General features: G+C 44.5%; 1 protein-coding gene across 2 annotated transcripts in view; it reads right to left on the bottom strand.

The window, feature by feature from the left end:
- The window catches only part of LOC108043962 (poly [ADP-ribose] polymerase), a 206,290-nt gene that overhangs the window by 26,534 nt on the left and 165,141 nt on the right, over positions 1-14,615 (bottom strand). For both annotated transcript variants that reach the window (XM_044458382.1, XM_044458381.1), the window contains exon 5: positions 9,962-10,531. In XM_044458382.1, coding sequence (XP_044314317.1) covers positions 9,962-10,531 — 570 coding nt within the window. The remainder of the gene's footprint in view (positions 1-9,961; positions 10,532-14,615) is intronic.

Genomic DNA, 14,615 nt, shown 5'->3' with positions numbered 1-14,615 from the left:
AGATCCGATGTCCGGCCGCGTCCGTGTAGTACGGCGAGGCTCCCCCGGCTCGGGGTGGCGTCGGCATCGACTCGTTCTCGGAGTCGCTGGATTCCGGGGCGCAGTTCGACGCTGCCCGGCGGGATGATGTCCGAGCAAAGGATCTGGGAGAGGATGGGGTCGCTCTTCGCGAGACTCCTGGCTGGCGCCTACCCGTCAGGCATGACCGGGTGGATCTCTCGGCGTACGCCGTTCCTGGGTGTAGCCGAGGATCCCGTGTGGCCGTCGACTGGCGGTTACCTTGAACGCTGGGTTCAAGCTCCTCGTCGCTGTCGCCGGACGACAGTACGATGGTCTCCATTTCTGCTCGTCAGCTCTGTGAAAGAAACAACTAAACTAGGGATAACTGGGCTGCAGCGAAAGAATCTCCTAACTTCATTCTTAAGGTCTTACTGGCTTATGACAAATTTAAACTTAGCGGGGACACAAAGGAAGGTTAGGTTACTTATGATCACCCCTCGTTGCTAATGGCGGTCGGTCTCTGGGGCTGCCCGGGTTGGTCGCCGGTGTCCTCTCTGGGAGTTTCGCTGTCTTCATCCTCGGGGTTACCTGTGGAAGAAGAAAAGAACGCTTTTAAGTCTCCAATATTAGCAAGTCGCCCCTTCCGCTGGCCAGGTAGGCGGATTCGGACGACGTTGGGTGACGGGAAAGCGACCACCTTATACGGTCCGTCAAACTTTGGGGCGAGCTTTGCTGCGAACCCCTCTGCTGCTTTAGACAGATGATGTTGTCGCACGAGGACCAGTGATCCCATTTCGGGCTTCCAGGTTCGACGACGCAGGTTATAATGTCTCCCCTGTTCTCGGCTGGCTTTTTGGAGATTGTTCCGCACGATCTGGAAGATCTCCTTCAGGCGTTCCTCTCTCTCCGATGGGCTCGAGGACGTCGTTGCTGTTCCGGGAGTTACGCTGTCGTACCAGGATCCGGGTAGCCGTGGTTCTCTTGCTTGTAGGAGAAAGGCTGGGCTATACCCGGTCGATTCCGAGACACTTGTGTTGATCGCGAGTGAGAGTTCTGGTAGCAACATATCCCAGGTGTTCTGCCCATTTTCCACGTACTGGGCGATCATAGTCTTCACCGTGCGATTCGCGCGCTCTGTCGGATTCTCTCGCGGGCAGTATGGGGCAGTGAATTGAGGTTCCACTCCCGTTTCCTTGAGGAAGTCTTTGAACGCCTTGCTGGTGAACTGTGAACCATTATCGCATACCAGTTTTCTCGGGGCTCCGAAGTGGCCGATGATCCGTTCGCGGAAAGCTCGTATCAAGGTCGCCGTACTTGCTTTGCGAAGGGGTATTAACTCGACCCATTTGGTGAATATGTCGAAGAAGACGAGGAGCATGGTATTCCCCTCTTTGGAGCGGGGCAAAGGTCCGACGAAATCCGCACACAGAACTCCAAAGGGTTCGCTGACCTGTCTCGTTAGCATCTTTCCGGCCTGTTGTCGCTGTTCTGACTTGTATTTCTGGCACGGGATACATTGTCGCACGTGTCGTCGCACGTCGCGGAACATCCCCGGCCAGTAGTACTTTTGCGAGATCCTGATGATGGTTTTCCTAATGCCAAGATTTCCGGCGGTGGGGGCATCATGGCATTCATGTAGGATTCGATCCCGATGTTCGGCTGCTACGCGCAGCTTCCAGGGCACGTAGTCCTGGTCGTCTGGACGGTGGCCGAGATGGCGATATAGTTCTCCGTTTTCAATGATGAAATCGGGGAACTTCTGGGGGTCGTCCCGAACGTCCTTCATCTTTCTTTGCAGCCACTTGCACTGGTGCTCGCCGTCCGTGAGTCTCTGTAAGTGCTCTAGTGGTTACCACGCTATACTTCCCGCGCCGGTAATGTACATCGTACTGATATTGCTGGAGCTCTAAGGCATATCTGGCAATCCTTCCGGTGGGGTTTTCGATCTGGTGATTACGTCGAACCTGTAGCTTTCGAGGTAGCATCGCAGTTTCCGTATTTCCCAGACGAAGGCCAAACATTCCTTTTCCGTGGGCGAATAATTCAACTCCGCGGCATCGAGTTTGCGGCTGACGTAGGCAATGACTCGCTCCTGGCCGTCGATTTCCTGGGTTAGCACTCCCCCGAGTCCGTAGTTACTGGCGTCAGTCTGGAGCGTAATCTTGACGGAGAAATCTGGGCACGCCAGCACTGGTGCGTCTGTCAGCAAACCTTTCAGGAGATCGAATGCATTCTGCTGCTCCGATTCCCACTTCCACCGTTGGTTTTTCCTTAGCAGGTTCGTCATGGGTTGGACTACCGAGTAGGAGGGTTCAGGTTTCGCACGGCGGCTACCTTGTCCGGGTCGGTGTGGATACCCTGGTCACTGATCACATGTCCAAGGTAGGCCAGTTTTCTCTTGAAGAAGGAGCACTTTTCCTGGTTGATGCGCAGGTTAGCTCTCCTCAATCGTTCGAAAACTTTGCGCAGGTTGTCCATGTGTTCCCCTAGGCTGGCCCCAATGACAATAATGTCATCGAGGTAGGCGAACGCGTATGGGTCGAGGTCGGGTCCGATCACGCTATCTAGGGCTCGCTGAAAAGTTGCCGGGGCCGAATGCAGCCCGAAAGGCATGACGCGCCATTGGAATAGGCCGCGTCCGGGTACCGTGAAGGCGGTACATGCCCGGCTATCTTTGGCCACTGGTATCTGCCAGTACCCGTTGCGCAGATCCAGGGTCGAAATGTATCTCGCGTTTCTCAGTCGTTCTAAGATGTGGTTAATGCGCGGCAACGGGTACGCGTCCGGAATCGATTTCGCGTTTAGTTGCCGGTAGTCCACGCACATGCGCCACTGTCCGGTTTTCTTCCGGACCAAGACCAACGGAGCACTGTTCAGACTACGCGACGGTTCGATACATTCCTGCTCCAGCAATGCGTCTACTTGCTCGTCTATGATCCGTTGCATGGCAGGGTTCTTTGGGAAATAGCGTTGTTTAATCGGCCGGTCGTCCCTCATGGTGATCCGGTGTTCCGCTATGTTTGCTACCCCCGCCATTCCTTCAAATCGCGCTAGCTGTTCGCTAAGGAACGCTTGGACCTGTGGATTAGTCTCGCAGCCGCGTTCCTTGCCCTCCTGATTGAGTACCTGATTCCCCTGGGACACAGTGCCCGTATCGGATGTCCCTCGTGGATTCTCGGCGTGTTCCTCCCGGCGTTTCCTGTCGTGGTCCTCGGTTGCCATGCTAGTGTTTCCTCCTGTGGGGCTGGTCGCGTTTCCCGTACTCTATGCTGCCCTTCGGGCGCATCCCTGTCATGCTGTGACCCTGTCTCGTGGTTGGCTATGCCTAGCCGAGGTTCCGTTCGAAAAGGGTTCCTTTTCCGGGCTATGGCGGAGTCAGCCAAGGGCTCCAGGTGGAAGTGGTTATCCACGGCAGGCGCCGGTCGTACACGTTCCTGTTGCTTGGGAGCTGTAGTGACTGTATCCCTATGGGGTTTTCCCACCAAACGTCGTGGGGCTGCCACGGGGTTTTCCTGGAGCTGCGTTGTATCAGGAGAAGCTGCCGCGCACACCGCGTTCGGTGCGCCGCTTCTCGCTAGGGGCTCCTGCGAGTCCGTTGATGGATGTCCGTTGGCTGTGCTGGGCGTAGCTTCGGGGCTGGTTGGTCCTCGCGATCGGAGTCGAGGTGGTGGTTCTGATGGATTGCCTTGATCGTCAGGCCGTGGTTCCTTGTATCTAATCGCCTGACCTTCTCTGGGTCTTTGTCGGGACAGCGTGAGGCTTGCCGTACCGCATCGGAGGGTAGTGCCGATAGAAGCGAGGAAATCCATCCCTAGGATTAAAGGTTCCAGCATGGCGGGCATTACTAGAAGGGGAACCTGAATTGTCTTCCGGGCGAGCGTCACGTCCGCAAGGAGTAACCTTGTTACCTCTACTCGAGACGTGTCAGCGAGATTAATCTGGGTGGCCGACTACGTCGGCGATGTCCTGGCTAACGAAACTCCTCGATGCCCCGGTGTCGATGGTGGCTAACCGTACGTGTCCTCCAAGGTCGACTTCCGCGGCGATCCTTCTTCTCTCTACCCTAAGCGGTGCGGTTACTGTTGGTTCTCCGGTGGATTGGGTCCCGACGAATTCCGCCGGTCGAGGGGACCCATCCTGTTTCCCGGTTGTTGGCGTCGACAGCATTCGACTGTGCGGACGTCCCGTCGTCCGCAGTCCCAACAGAAGTACTGTCGAGGATTCCGGCAGTCGCGGCTGAAGTGTCCCGGTGCTCCGCAATTTCGGCAAGCATCCCGCACATCGATTCGTCGTTCGGGTGCGGTCACCCGGTTAACCCTAGCTGGCGGGGCAGTTCTGGGCTCTGGAGATGTACGGGGTGGGCTCCTTAGGGGGGCTCTCTCAGCGAACGTAGGTTGGGTCTGACCTTGTGAAGGGGAGCGGTACGCTGTCGGATTTCTGGTGGCGGGGTTATAGTTGTTCCTCCCGAGGCTCCGCTTCTGAACGGCCTCGAACTCGGTGGTCAATTGGGCTAATTCCCTAATAGTACCTCGCTGCGTCGGATATACATCTGGTATTCCGGCGCGACATTTTCGTATAGCCTATCTAGCTCTTGGCCTTCGTTGTAGCCCGCATGGCGCATGAGGACTCGGAGATCTAGCATAAAATCTTTAAATGTTTCCCCTTCCAACTGCTCACGACTCCGAATCTGGTCGTCCAAGCGCTGGAGGTATCGGGGTGGGAGGAAAAACTCGAGGAATTCACGCCGATATGTTTTCCAGTCAGCCCCTTGGAGGCGGCTTGTTTGGAACCATTTGTCTGCTCTGCTCGTCAGCAGCTCTGCCTTGGCTCGCGGAAGGAGTCCTAGGTCTATCCCGTAGGATAAGGCCCGACTTTCGACCTGCTCGATGAAGGCTAAGGGGTCTGAATATCCGTCAAAAATTAAATTGTCGGCAAAAACGGCGATTGGACGGCCAAGTTAGCCACCGAGAGGCACAGTAACCGTGAGGCTAGGGGTAATTCGAGCTCGGTCTGTGGGGGAGACACCGGGGATTGCTCCGACGCTTATGTTCGGGGCGGGGCCGCTGGTGCCGGTTTTGTCTTCCCCCAAAGGTGCGGGGCTCGGAGCACGTGATGAGTATTGTCTTCCTAGGTCGGCTAGTCGAGCCCATACCTCTTGGGTTTGTTCCGAGTCTCTAACTAGGGTGACAAAGTTTCGCCGCAAGTCGTCGACGAGCCCCTCGGCGGAGAACCCGAATTCGTCAGCAAAGGCTAGTAATTCGGCCTTCAAGCGGGAATAAATCCACCGCGAGGGAACCCCGGGATTGTGAAATAAGTGTGGAACGGACTCACCGGCAATTTTCTGGTCGGGGTCCATGTTTGCAGCGAGTCTTTGGTGCGTTGTCTTGGAATGATGTCTTCGCTTGTTGGAGTCTTTACGGGGCTACTTGGGCCATACGTTTGTATTTTCACAGACACTCGATCGCGTGGACTATACGGGATCGCGAGTAAGCTCGTGGGCTTGATACCGGGCGCGTTCACTAGTTCGTTAAGGTCATTCTCCCCGGTCGGGACACTTTCGCGGAAACCGTTAGACTACGTCACTCACTCGGGGCCTACGCACTCCCCCATACAGGTGGTAGTTTTCCTGGTCTTTCTCCCTATCAGGTCCCTGCTCGGGCGCCACTTGTAACGCAGTTCTCTGGCCGGGGTAGAATCTCAATCGGGGCCAAGGAACCTATACAAGAAATTTATATAGAAGGGTGGGACCTGTAGTAGGAATTTGTATGGGAAGGCTGTAAGGCGCCCTCTACGCGCGAGAGCCGTTGGTCAAACCGATCTGAACACGAGGTTGACGACAAGGCATTTGCTAGAGCGCCGCCTAGCGGCCTGCAGTGGGAATAAGGCCGACCACACTGCTTGGTGCGAAACCCCGGGAGGATCCTGTTTGAGGCGTCCCCTGGTGATAGAACGAGGTACTCAGTGGGTGATCGCACTGCTTGGTGGGGAACTTGGGTGAGACCCGTCAGTAATGCCCTCTGGTGGTGGAGGACGATCGCACTGCTTGGTGGTGAATTCGGATGATTCCGATTGGGGTTGACTGCGGGGGCTACGAAGAGGGGAACTCCGCTGGGCATGAACGGCGGGGTTGATCCGCTCAGGGTGAGCTTGGGGTCTACGGGGGTCGCCCACTCCGGATATACTCGGAGCCTACGGGTGCCTACACTCCGGATATACTCGGAGCCTACGGGTCTACACTCCGGATATACTCGGAGCCTACGGGTGTCTACACTCCGGATATACTCGGAGCCTACGGGGTCTACACTCCGGATATACTCGGAGCCTACGGGGTCTACACTCCGGATATACTCGGAGCCTACGGGTTTCTACACTCCGGATATGCTCGGAGCCTACGGGGATTCTAAGGAGGGAGCTCTCGGCCGAAGTACGTCGTGTGGATGCGAAGCCAAACACGCGTCGTAGACCGGGTCGAGAACGGGTGGGATTAGAAGGAGGGGAAGTGTACTGGTAAAGAAATAACACGCGGGGTTTTAGTTCTTTTAATTTCAGGCTTATATTTGATAGTTATTGAAAGTAGTTCCCTGGCTGCTGCCCTCACAATGGGTGTTCTTGCTTACGTGTAACTTCGAGGATGTTAACTGGTGTGTTGCGGATGAGCACAGTGAAATCTCAGGTTAGGCGATTGGCTTCTGAATCTCGCGTCGGAGGGTTGTTTGCGCACACGTCTATTCGCGGTGAAAAGTCGAAACCAAAGAGGCCGAATCAGATTTCTAGAGATCGTACTTCAGCTCGCGTCGTGTTCTCTGAACCAGTTCCCTGTTATCGATCGTGATATCGATTGCCCCCCCCCTTCACGAGTGCGATAGCGGGTTAAGGGGGTTCTGCCCGTGGTGCGTGTCTCGGCTTCAAATGTAAACACCAGCTTAATTAGTTTTTCCTTAGTTACTATTACTTCATATTGAAAACATGGGTGGACTCCGTGTCCAAATCTTAAAGCTAATTCTAATACTATATTAAATACTAACTAGGTGGACTCCGATCCTCGGCACGATTAAGTGAAATTTGTGCGCCCTTAGATTTAGGGCGTTACAACCTTATAGTCCGGACATTGCCCCAAGCGATTACCATCTGTTTTTGGCCATGCAAAATTTTTTCGATGGACAAAAATTGAGTTCAGGGGAGGATTGTGAAAATCGAATCGCCGAGTTTTTTGCCAGTCGGGACAACGACTTCTTTAGGAGAGGCATATACAAGTTACCATCAAAATGGCAGAAAATCATCGAAGACAACGGTACATATAGCACTTAAATCGGACAATGCTAACTATGTTAAAATTGTCGTCAAAAATCAATAATAAAGAAACCGGTATGTCATTACCAAACAACCTATTGTATCGAATTATTAGGCTAAAATCACGTTTTTGAATTCAAAGTGTTACCAAAAATTGAATAAAAAAAAAACTCAACGTAGTTACCTTTAGAAACATCTTAACTAATAAATTATTTTTTTTTTTGTCATGATTGATCCAGTAACCAGTTCTGCTGTTAACCGCAAAACCTTTTTTCTTGGAGGCGCCTACGGAGCTTTGCTGCCAACGGCTCATTTATTTTTTTTTTTTCGATTAAAATTTGTGAAAACATAGTTTAAATGTTGTATTTTGATACGCTTATAAAATAATTGATCTGACATTAACCGTATCGGGTGACAAAATTCATGAAAATAGGCCTTTATTTTGGCTGAATTAACAATAGACATAAGCAGTATCTAGTCTTGTCGTATCTATAATAATAGGCAAAACCTATGTTTTTTTTCCTATAGAATATATATATTTTGTAAAACGTTAGAAACAAGGATAGTATCAGTTACGCTTTTAAAATAAAATCCCTAGTTAAATAATATTTTGTGAGGATCGCTTATTTAACTGAGGAAAATTATTATTCATTCGTCTAATAAACACTTCTTTTTCCAAAGTTCATTTTGTCCTTTGGCGCTAAATATTTTTAATTCTTAATTAAATAAGTATTTTCTTTTCCAACGTTTCGAAGTAAAAAAATCTAGGATTTGTTAAGTGTATAATTATACCCTTGCAGATGGTATTATAATTTTGGTCAAAAGTGTGCAACGCAGTGAAGGAGACATCTTCGACCCTATAAAGTATATATATTCTTGATCAGGATCGCGTCCTGAGTTGATATAAGCATGTCCGTCTGTCTGTCCGCCTGTCTGTCCTTCTGTCCGTCTGTCTGTCTGATTTTGGCCTGGTCATGAAATATCGAAAATATTTTTCAAGTGATTATTTTTTCTTTAAATGCCACTTTGTTGGAAATTTTGTAACGAATTCAATGAGGTTTGCCATACCAATATCATAACCATATCAGATTTCATCCGGATTTTGCCTTGTCATAAGGGCGGAGGTCATGATATTTTTTTCCAAAAATTTTTTCAAATAATATTTATACCCTTGCAGAGGGTATTATAATTTTGGTCAAAAGTGTGCAACGCAGTGAAGGAGACATCTCCGACCCTATAAAGTATATATATTCTTGATTAGGATCACCTCCTGAGTTGATATAAGCATGTCCATCTGTCCGTCTGTCTGTTTCTACGCAAACTAGTCTCTCAGTTTTAAAGATATCGAATTGAAACTTTGCACACACCCTTCTTTCCTTTGCACGCCGTATATATATCGCCGTATATATATACCGACTATATCTTATAGCTGCCATATAACTGATTGATCGGAAATACCATAACTTTGATGTTTGTAAAGTTGGGAAGCTGGGATTTTCTATGGGTTTTATATTTGGTTAATCAATCCGACTTACCAAATTTCATAAGGATCGGCCGACTTAATCTTAAAGCTGCCATATAACTGAACGATTGGAAATGCCATAACTTTGGTGTTTTTAAAGTTAGGAAGTTGGGATTTTTTACGACTATTAAGAATGCATCATAATGAATATAATGTACATAATATTCTGCAAGGGTATATCAACTTCCTTTCTTGTTTTCCTTTCTTGTTTTTTCTCTAACGAATTCAACGAGGTATGCCATTCCAACATTCGACCACTATATTTATACCCTTGCAGAGGGTATTATAATTTTGGTCAAAGGTGTGCAACGCAGTGAAGGAGACATCTCCGACCCTATAAAGTATATATATTCTTGATCAGGATCGCGTCCTGAGTTGATATAAGCATGTCCGTCTGTGCGTCAGTCTGTCCGTCTGTCTGTTTCTACGCGAACTAGACTCTCAGTTTAAAAGATATCGAATTGAAACTTTGCACACAACCTTATTTCCTTTGCACGCAGTATATAAGTCGGAACGGCCGGGATCGGCCGACTATATCCTATAGCCGCCATATAACTGATTGATCGGAAATGCCATAACTTTGGTGTTAGTAAAGTTAGGAAGTTGAGATTTTCTATGGGTATATAAGTCGAAACGGCCGGGATCGGCCGACTATATCCTATAGCCACCATATAACTAATTGATCGGAAATGCCATAACTTTGGTGTTTGTTAAGTTAGGAAGTTGGGATTTTCAATGGGTTTTATTTTTGGCCAATCAATTTCATAAGGATCGGCTGACTATATCCTATAGCTGCCATATAACTGAACGATTGGAAATGCCATAACTTTGGTGTTTATAAAGTTAGGAAGTTGGGATTTTCTATGGGTATTAATAATGCATCACATGAATAGTTTTGGAGAATATAATTTACAGAATATTCTGCAAGGGTATATCAACTTCGGCGCCGCCCGAAGTCAGCTTTAATTTCTTGTTTTCTCAGTTTTTCTGCGGAAATGTAAGTTTGTCCAAACCAAATCGATCTGTTGGATACTTTTTAACCATTAAAATTTAATATTACTAATCATGTTAATAGGTTAATAACTTCAAAAGTATCGTTTGCCACTCAAAATACTATGATACGAATTTAGTCTTTTTCCGTTTACTTACTTTGCCATTTTATCCGCTTCCAAAAGCTGCAACTTGTAAAAGGAATTTTTATTTCTCTGAATATCAGTCAAGCCAAGCACAATATTGTATTTATTTTTATTTTCCACGTATACATGGGCGATGTCCTCGAGCCCACTGTCAGGGTCAACAGCCAGACCGTCTTTTACTTTGAACGTCCTTGATATTGGCACGGATTTGGTATATATACTTTTTAACTTTGAGCTCTTTATTGTATCTGGTAAAGCTCTTGATCTTGGATCTATTCCCCAATTGCAGATACTCATACTATTTATATAAATGAAAGCTCCCTCTGCGTCAGACTCCACAAAATTTAAATATTCAATTGGCACAATATGTATGCCAAGCAACTGTGCAGACTCCATCCGTTTAGATTTTTTTTTTACTTCTGCTTCTGTTGAAATTACTGCTATTGTGGTTTCCGTTATTTTGTTTTCACATTTGCCACCCAATTTTTCTATTCGCTTTTTTAACTCCTCCTCTTGATCTTTTAAACCTATTATTGAAAATTTTAGGTTATATAAAGGTGGCTTTTTACGAGTAATTTTCGGCCTGGAATAATATAAATTGAAAATAATATTATAAATAGCTATTGTTTTATTTTTACAGTATTAATAAAATGAATTGAAAATAATATTAATAAAATGCTTTTGATTTATTTTTTAATATTAATATTTTGTAAAACAACGAAACTGGTGATCATCAGAGATCCAAAAAAGGGTAAGACACATCGCCCTAAGCCACAGCACCCTAGTCTGTGAAAATACTACAGCATTGTTGCTGTATACAGAGTTAAATGTAAAATACCAAAAAAATATTTATATACCCTTGCTGAGGGTATTGAATTTACAGTCAAAAGTTTGTTCTTGATCAGCATTACGAGGAGAGCTAGCCATGTCCGTCTAGTCACTCAGTTTAACAAATTTTATAATTTTCAGTATGTAAATCTATTATTTAATCTAGTATATAAGCCGGATCGGACGACTATATATACATCCAGCTGTGTTCTTTGAAATAGCAGTGCAATAGATGCATATTCATTTTTGTTAGTTTATCACATACAGATTGTTTATGTAAACACAGAGATAAGAAACAAGGCAAAGCTCAGTTAGAGTTGCCTTTTTTTGGGATGTCTTGATATTTTTTAACACGTGCATAACGTTTTGATGCTCTTACACGTAAAGTGCAGAACATTTTTGGTAATTTTGTGAAAAGTGAGTTCAATTAAATTTATTATTTCAATTTATACGATAATACGACAATATTCATTTTAGTGGGTAGAGGGCCTCACTGCTTCAAGTAAAAAAATCGATCAGCTTAAAAAGGAGGGCAAAACTTATAAAGAAATTCAACGTACTTTAAATATTCTGCCAAGATGGATTCCATTGCCATAAATTATAATTCGAAGTATGAAAAAAGAAGGTGTGTACACAAAACCACTACTCTTCAGCAAAGCTAATCCTTTTTCATCCTCTAGGGATATAAAAGCGGAGCTGTGTTAATGATTGCAGGGAGGCATGTCGCTGCTCACGGCGTTTTTGGTTCTGAGATGGGTATTGCAGCAAGATGCTACCCAAAATGATTTTGTGATCGCCTCCGAAGCCGTAGAGTAATATAGAATTCGGATCAAGACCAAGTGAGGCCACGATCAGTGACGATTTCGGTGCTGAACTCCCTTGTGTAAGCTGATAGCTGGGTCGTAGATTTGGCTATGATACTCGCAGCGGTTAATGAAAAGATAACGCTTGACTAAGAGGAAGTGACTCTGTTGATTGGCTGTTATATCAGAACTGATTTACAGAGTGAGAGACAACTTTATCGTGAACCTAGCTAGCACAGATAACGGGCGTCGACCAGCTTCCGTAGTAGAAGTTGGCCGTGCGGACGGTATAGCACTGCCAACTTTTACTACTTAAAAAAATAGAAGTCCTCGGCCATGAGTGCGTCATCGCTACCGAGGCTCTGCTTCTCCGCCATTAGATGAGCCTGATAAACCTTTATCTCTATCATTAAGCAGATCGCGAAGCAACTGGCATTTGCAACTCCTTTATATGAGCAGGCTTAAAAGGGGGTGGTGTCTGGTTGAGTTTTGATAAACAGACACGTAAGTTTAACTCCAATCCATTGTTGTACTAAAATTTTGCAACCCACCTCAAATAACCTATTCCGTCGAGCTGGAGTGTTCCTATCTAAATGTTCCTGCTGCGCCTTCTTTAGGTTCGTGATTTTATCCTGGGCAAAGTCAGCACTAGCATGGATGATCTCAAAATTAAACATATTTGTGAAATTTCCTATTATACTGTACGTTCGCCTCAAGGAATAATTGATCATATATTTTCCTTTACAATGTTATACACCTGGCAATCTGTGTACTGTGTAACCTTTCCACTTATCGTTCGACGTACTGTGTAAGGGTTAGGCAGTTGCCATTCAACATCGCACCTATTGGCTGGATGACCGCAAACTTGCTAACATTATCAAAAGCCGTGAGGAAGTACATTCCCTCTATCGAAAAGATGTAAGGAAACAAATTTTCGTTTCTCGGCTTTCCCATGATCAAACATCTTCTGATGTAGTGTATTATATACATACAAGACAAAACTAAAGCCGATTGTAATAGTGTAAAGGTTTAAGTTTTCTGATGCTAGAGACATTTCATCTTTCAAGATAACTGTCCCTAACGAGCTTTTTGAAGCCATATGCTCGGGCGACTTTTGGCCGGATAATATGGTTGTAAAAGATTTCGAGGCTACGATAACGAAGAAGGGGCCCTTGGGAGTAAAACTTACTAGTCGAGGCCAAACCAGTGTACCAATTTCAAAAAACTAACTTCTAACCTCCTTCTTTCCTATCAGAATGCAAGAGGTTTGCGTATCACTTTCCAGGTAAGTACACAATATATAGGTATGACCAAAGACCAATATAAACTCTAAAATGCGTAACGCCCATACATTGGTTTTGCAATATGCAGCTCGTTTTTTGGTGGCGACGAAAATTCCGCTCTCTCCGCTCGCACAAAGTTGAGAGCGTAAAAATCTAAAAATAGAATTACACGAATAAGGAAGTGCGTATGTGTGCGTATTTGTTCGAGAAGACGATTTTCGTCCAGAAATCATTTCTGGACTAAGAAACTATTTGTGTGTCAAAAGAACTTCTATGATTGAACAGGATGATTATGTAAATTGCATTTATGTACAGTGACAAACTTAATTATTGGCACAGCAAGCATGTTAAACTTTGAGGCTATTTTTCTTCTTATAATATGCTGATATTAAAATAAAACAAAATATTTTTAGATAGAAAAATTAATTTTATGTTAAATACAAGTGACTTCATTAATTTATCTTTTATAAATAATTTATTAAAAATAAAAAACCAAAGAATGGACCGAATTTGCCTGAACAAAATTATTGGCACACTTGGGTTTTAATTAACTATTTTGTTAAAACTTTATCGATTTGGCCACTTTTTTTTTTAATTATCACATTTGCCTCTATAATCTTAATGGTATAATGATTTATTTTATAGCTAAAATTGTTTTAGTGCCTTAAAATAAAGGAAAAGTTGTTTGACTTTACAAGGTAAAAATAAAATCAACCGCATGTGTCCAAAAATTAAAATTTAATAAGCAGGATCAATGCAAATCGAAAGTCAACATTGGGGAAAGGATGCCCAGAAGCCATTTTTCCCATTCGGAGTCCTTTGCTACATTTTAAAGGACCCACGCAGTTGCAAAATGCAGGGCACACTGGCTAATCCATGGCTTTGAGAGGCCAGAAAAACGAATTGCTCCTTGTAAAGTCAAACAACTTTTCCTTTATTCGTTTTCCTGGCCTCTCAAAGCAATGGATTAGCCAGTGTGCCCTGCATTTTGCAACTGCGTGGGTCCTTTAAAATGTAGCAAAGGACTCCGAATGGGAAAAATGGCTTCTGGGCATCCTTTCCCCAATGTTGACTTCCGATTTGCATTGATCCTGCTTATTAAATTTTAATTTTTGGACACATGCGGTTGATTTTATTTTTACCTTGTAAAGTCAAACAACTTTTCCTTTATTTTAAGGCACTAAAACAATTTTAGCTATAAAATAAATCATTATACCATTAAGATTATAGAGGCAAATGTGATAATTAAAAAAAAAAGTGGCCAAATCGATAAAGTTTTAACAAAATAGTTAATTAAATAATAATAATTATTTTTTTAATTATAATAATAATAATTTTGTTCAGGCAAATTCGGTCCGTTCTTTGGTTTTTTATTTTTAATAAATTATTTATAAAAGATAAATTATTGAAGTCACTTGTATTTAACATAAAATTAATGATTCTATCTAAAAATACTTTGTTTTATTTTAATATCAGCATATTATAAGAAGAAAAATAGCCTCAAAGTTTAACATGCTTGCTGTGCCAATAATTAAGTTTGTCATTGTATATGGCAATAAAGCTTGATGTAAAACTTTTTATATACCTTAAAAATTAATATCTGCATATTTAATTCATAGTTTCGTTTACATATTTAAATTAAAGCTAAAAACAAAACTTTTAAATAAAAACATATAAAACTGCTTTATTAAATTTAAAAATTTTTCAAATTTACTATATTTAAATTTAATATATAAATTTAAAGGATATTTAA

Source organism: Drosophila rhopaloa, unplaced genomic scaffold, assembly GCF_018152115.1.
Source record: "Drosophila rhopaloa isolate 14029-0021.01 unplaced genomic scaffold, ASM1815211v1 contig_166, whole genome shotgun sequence".
Lineage (NCBI taxonomy): Eukaryota > Metazoa > Arthropoda > Insecta > Diptera > Drosophilidae > Drosophila > Drosophila rhopaloa.
The sequence above is the reverse complement of the archived record's forward strand: the minus strand, read 5'-3'. Positions and strand labels throughout refer to the sequence as shown.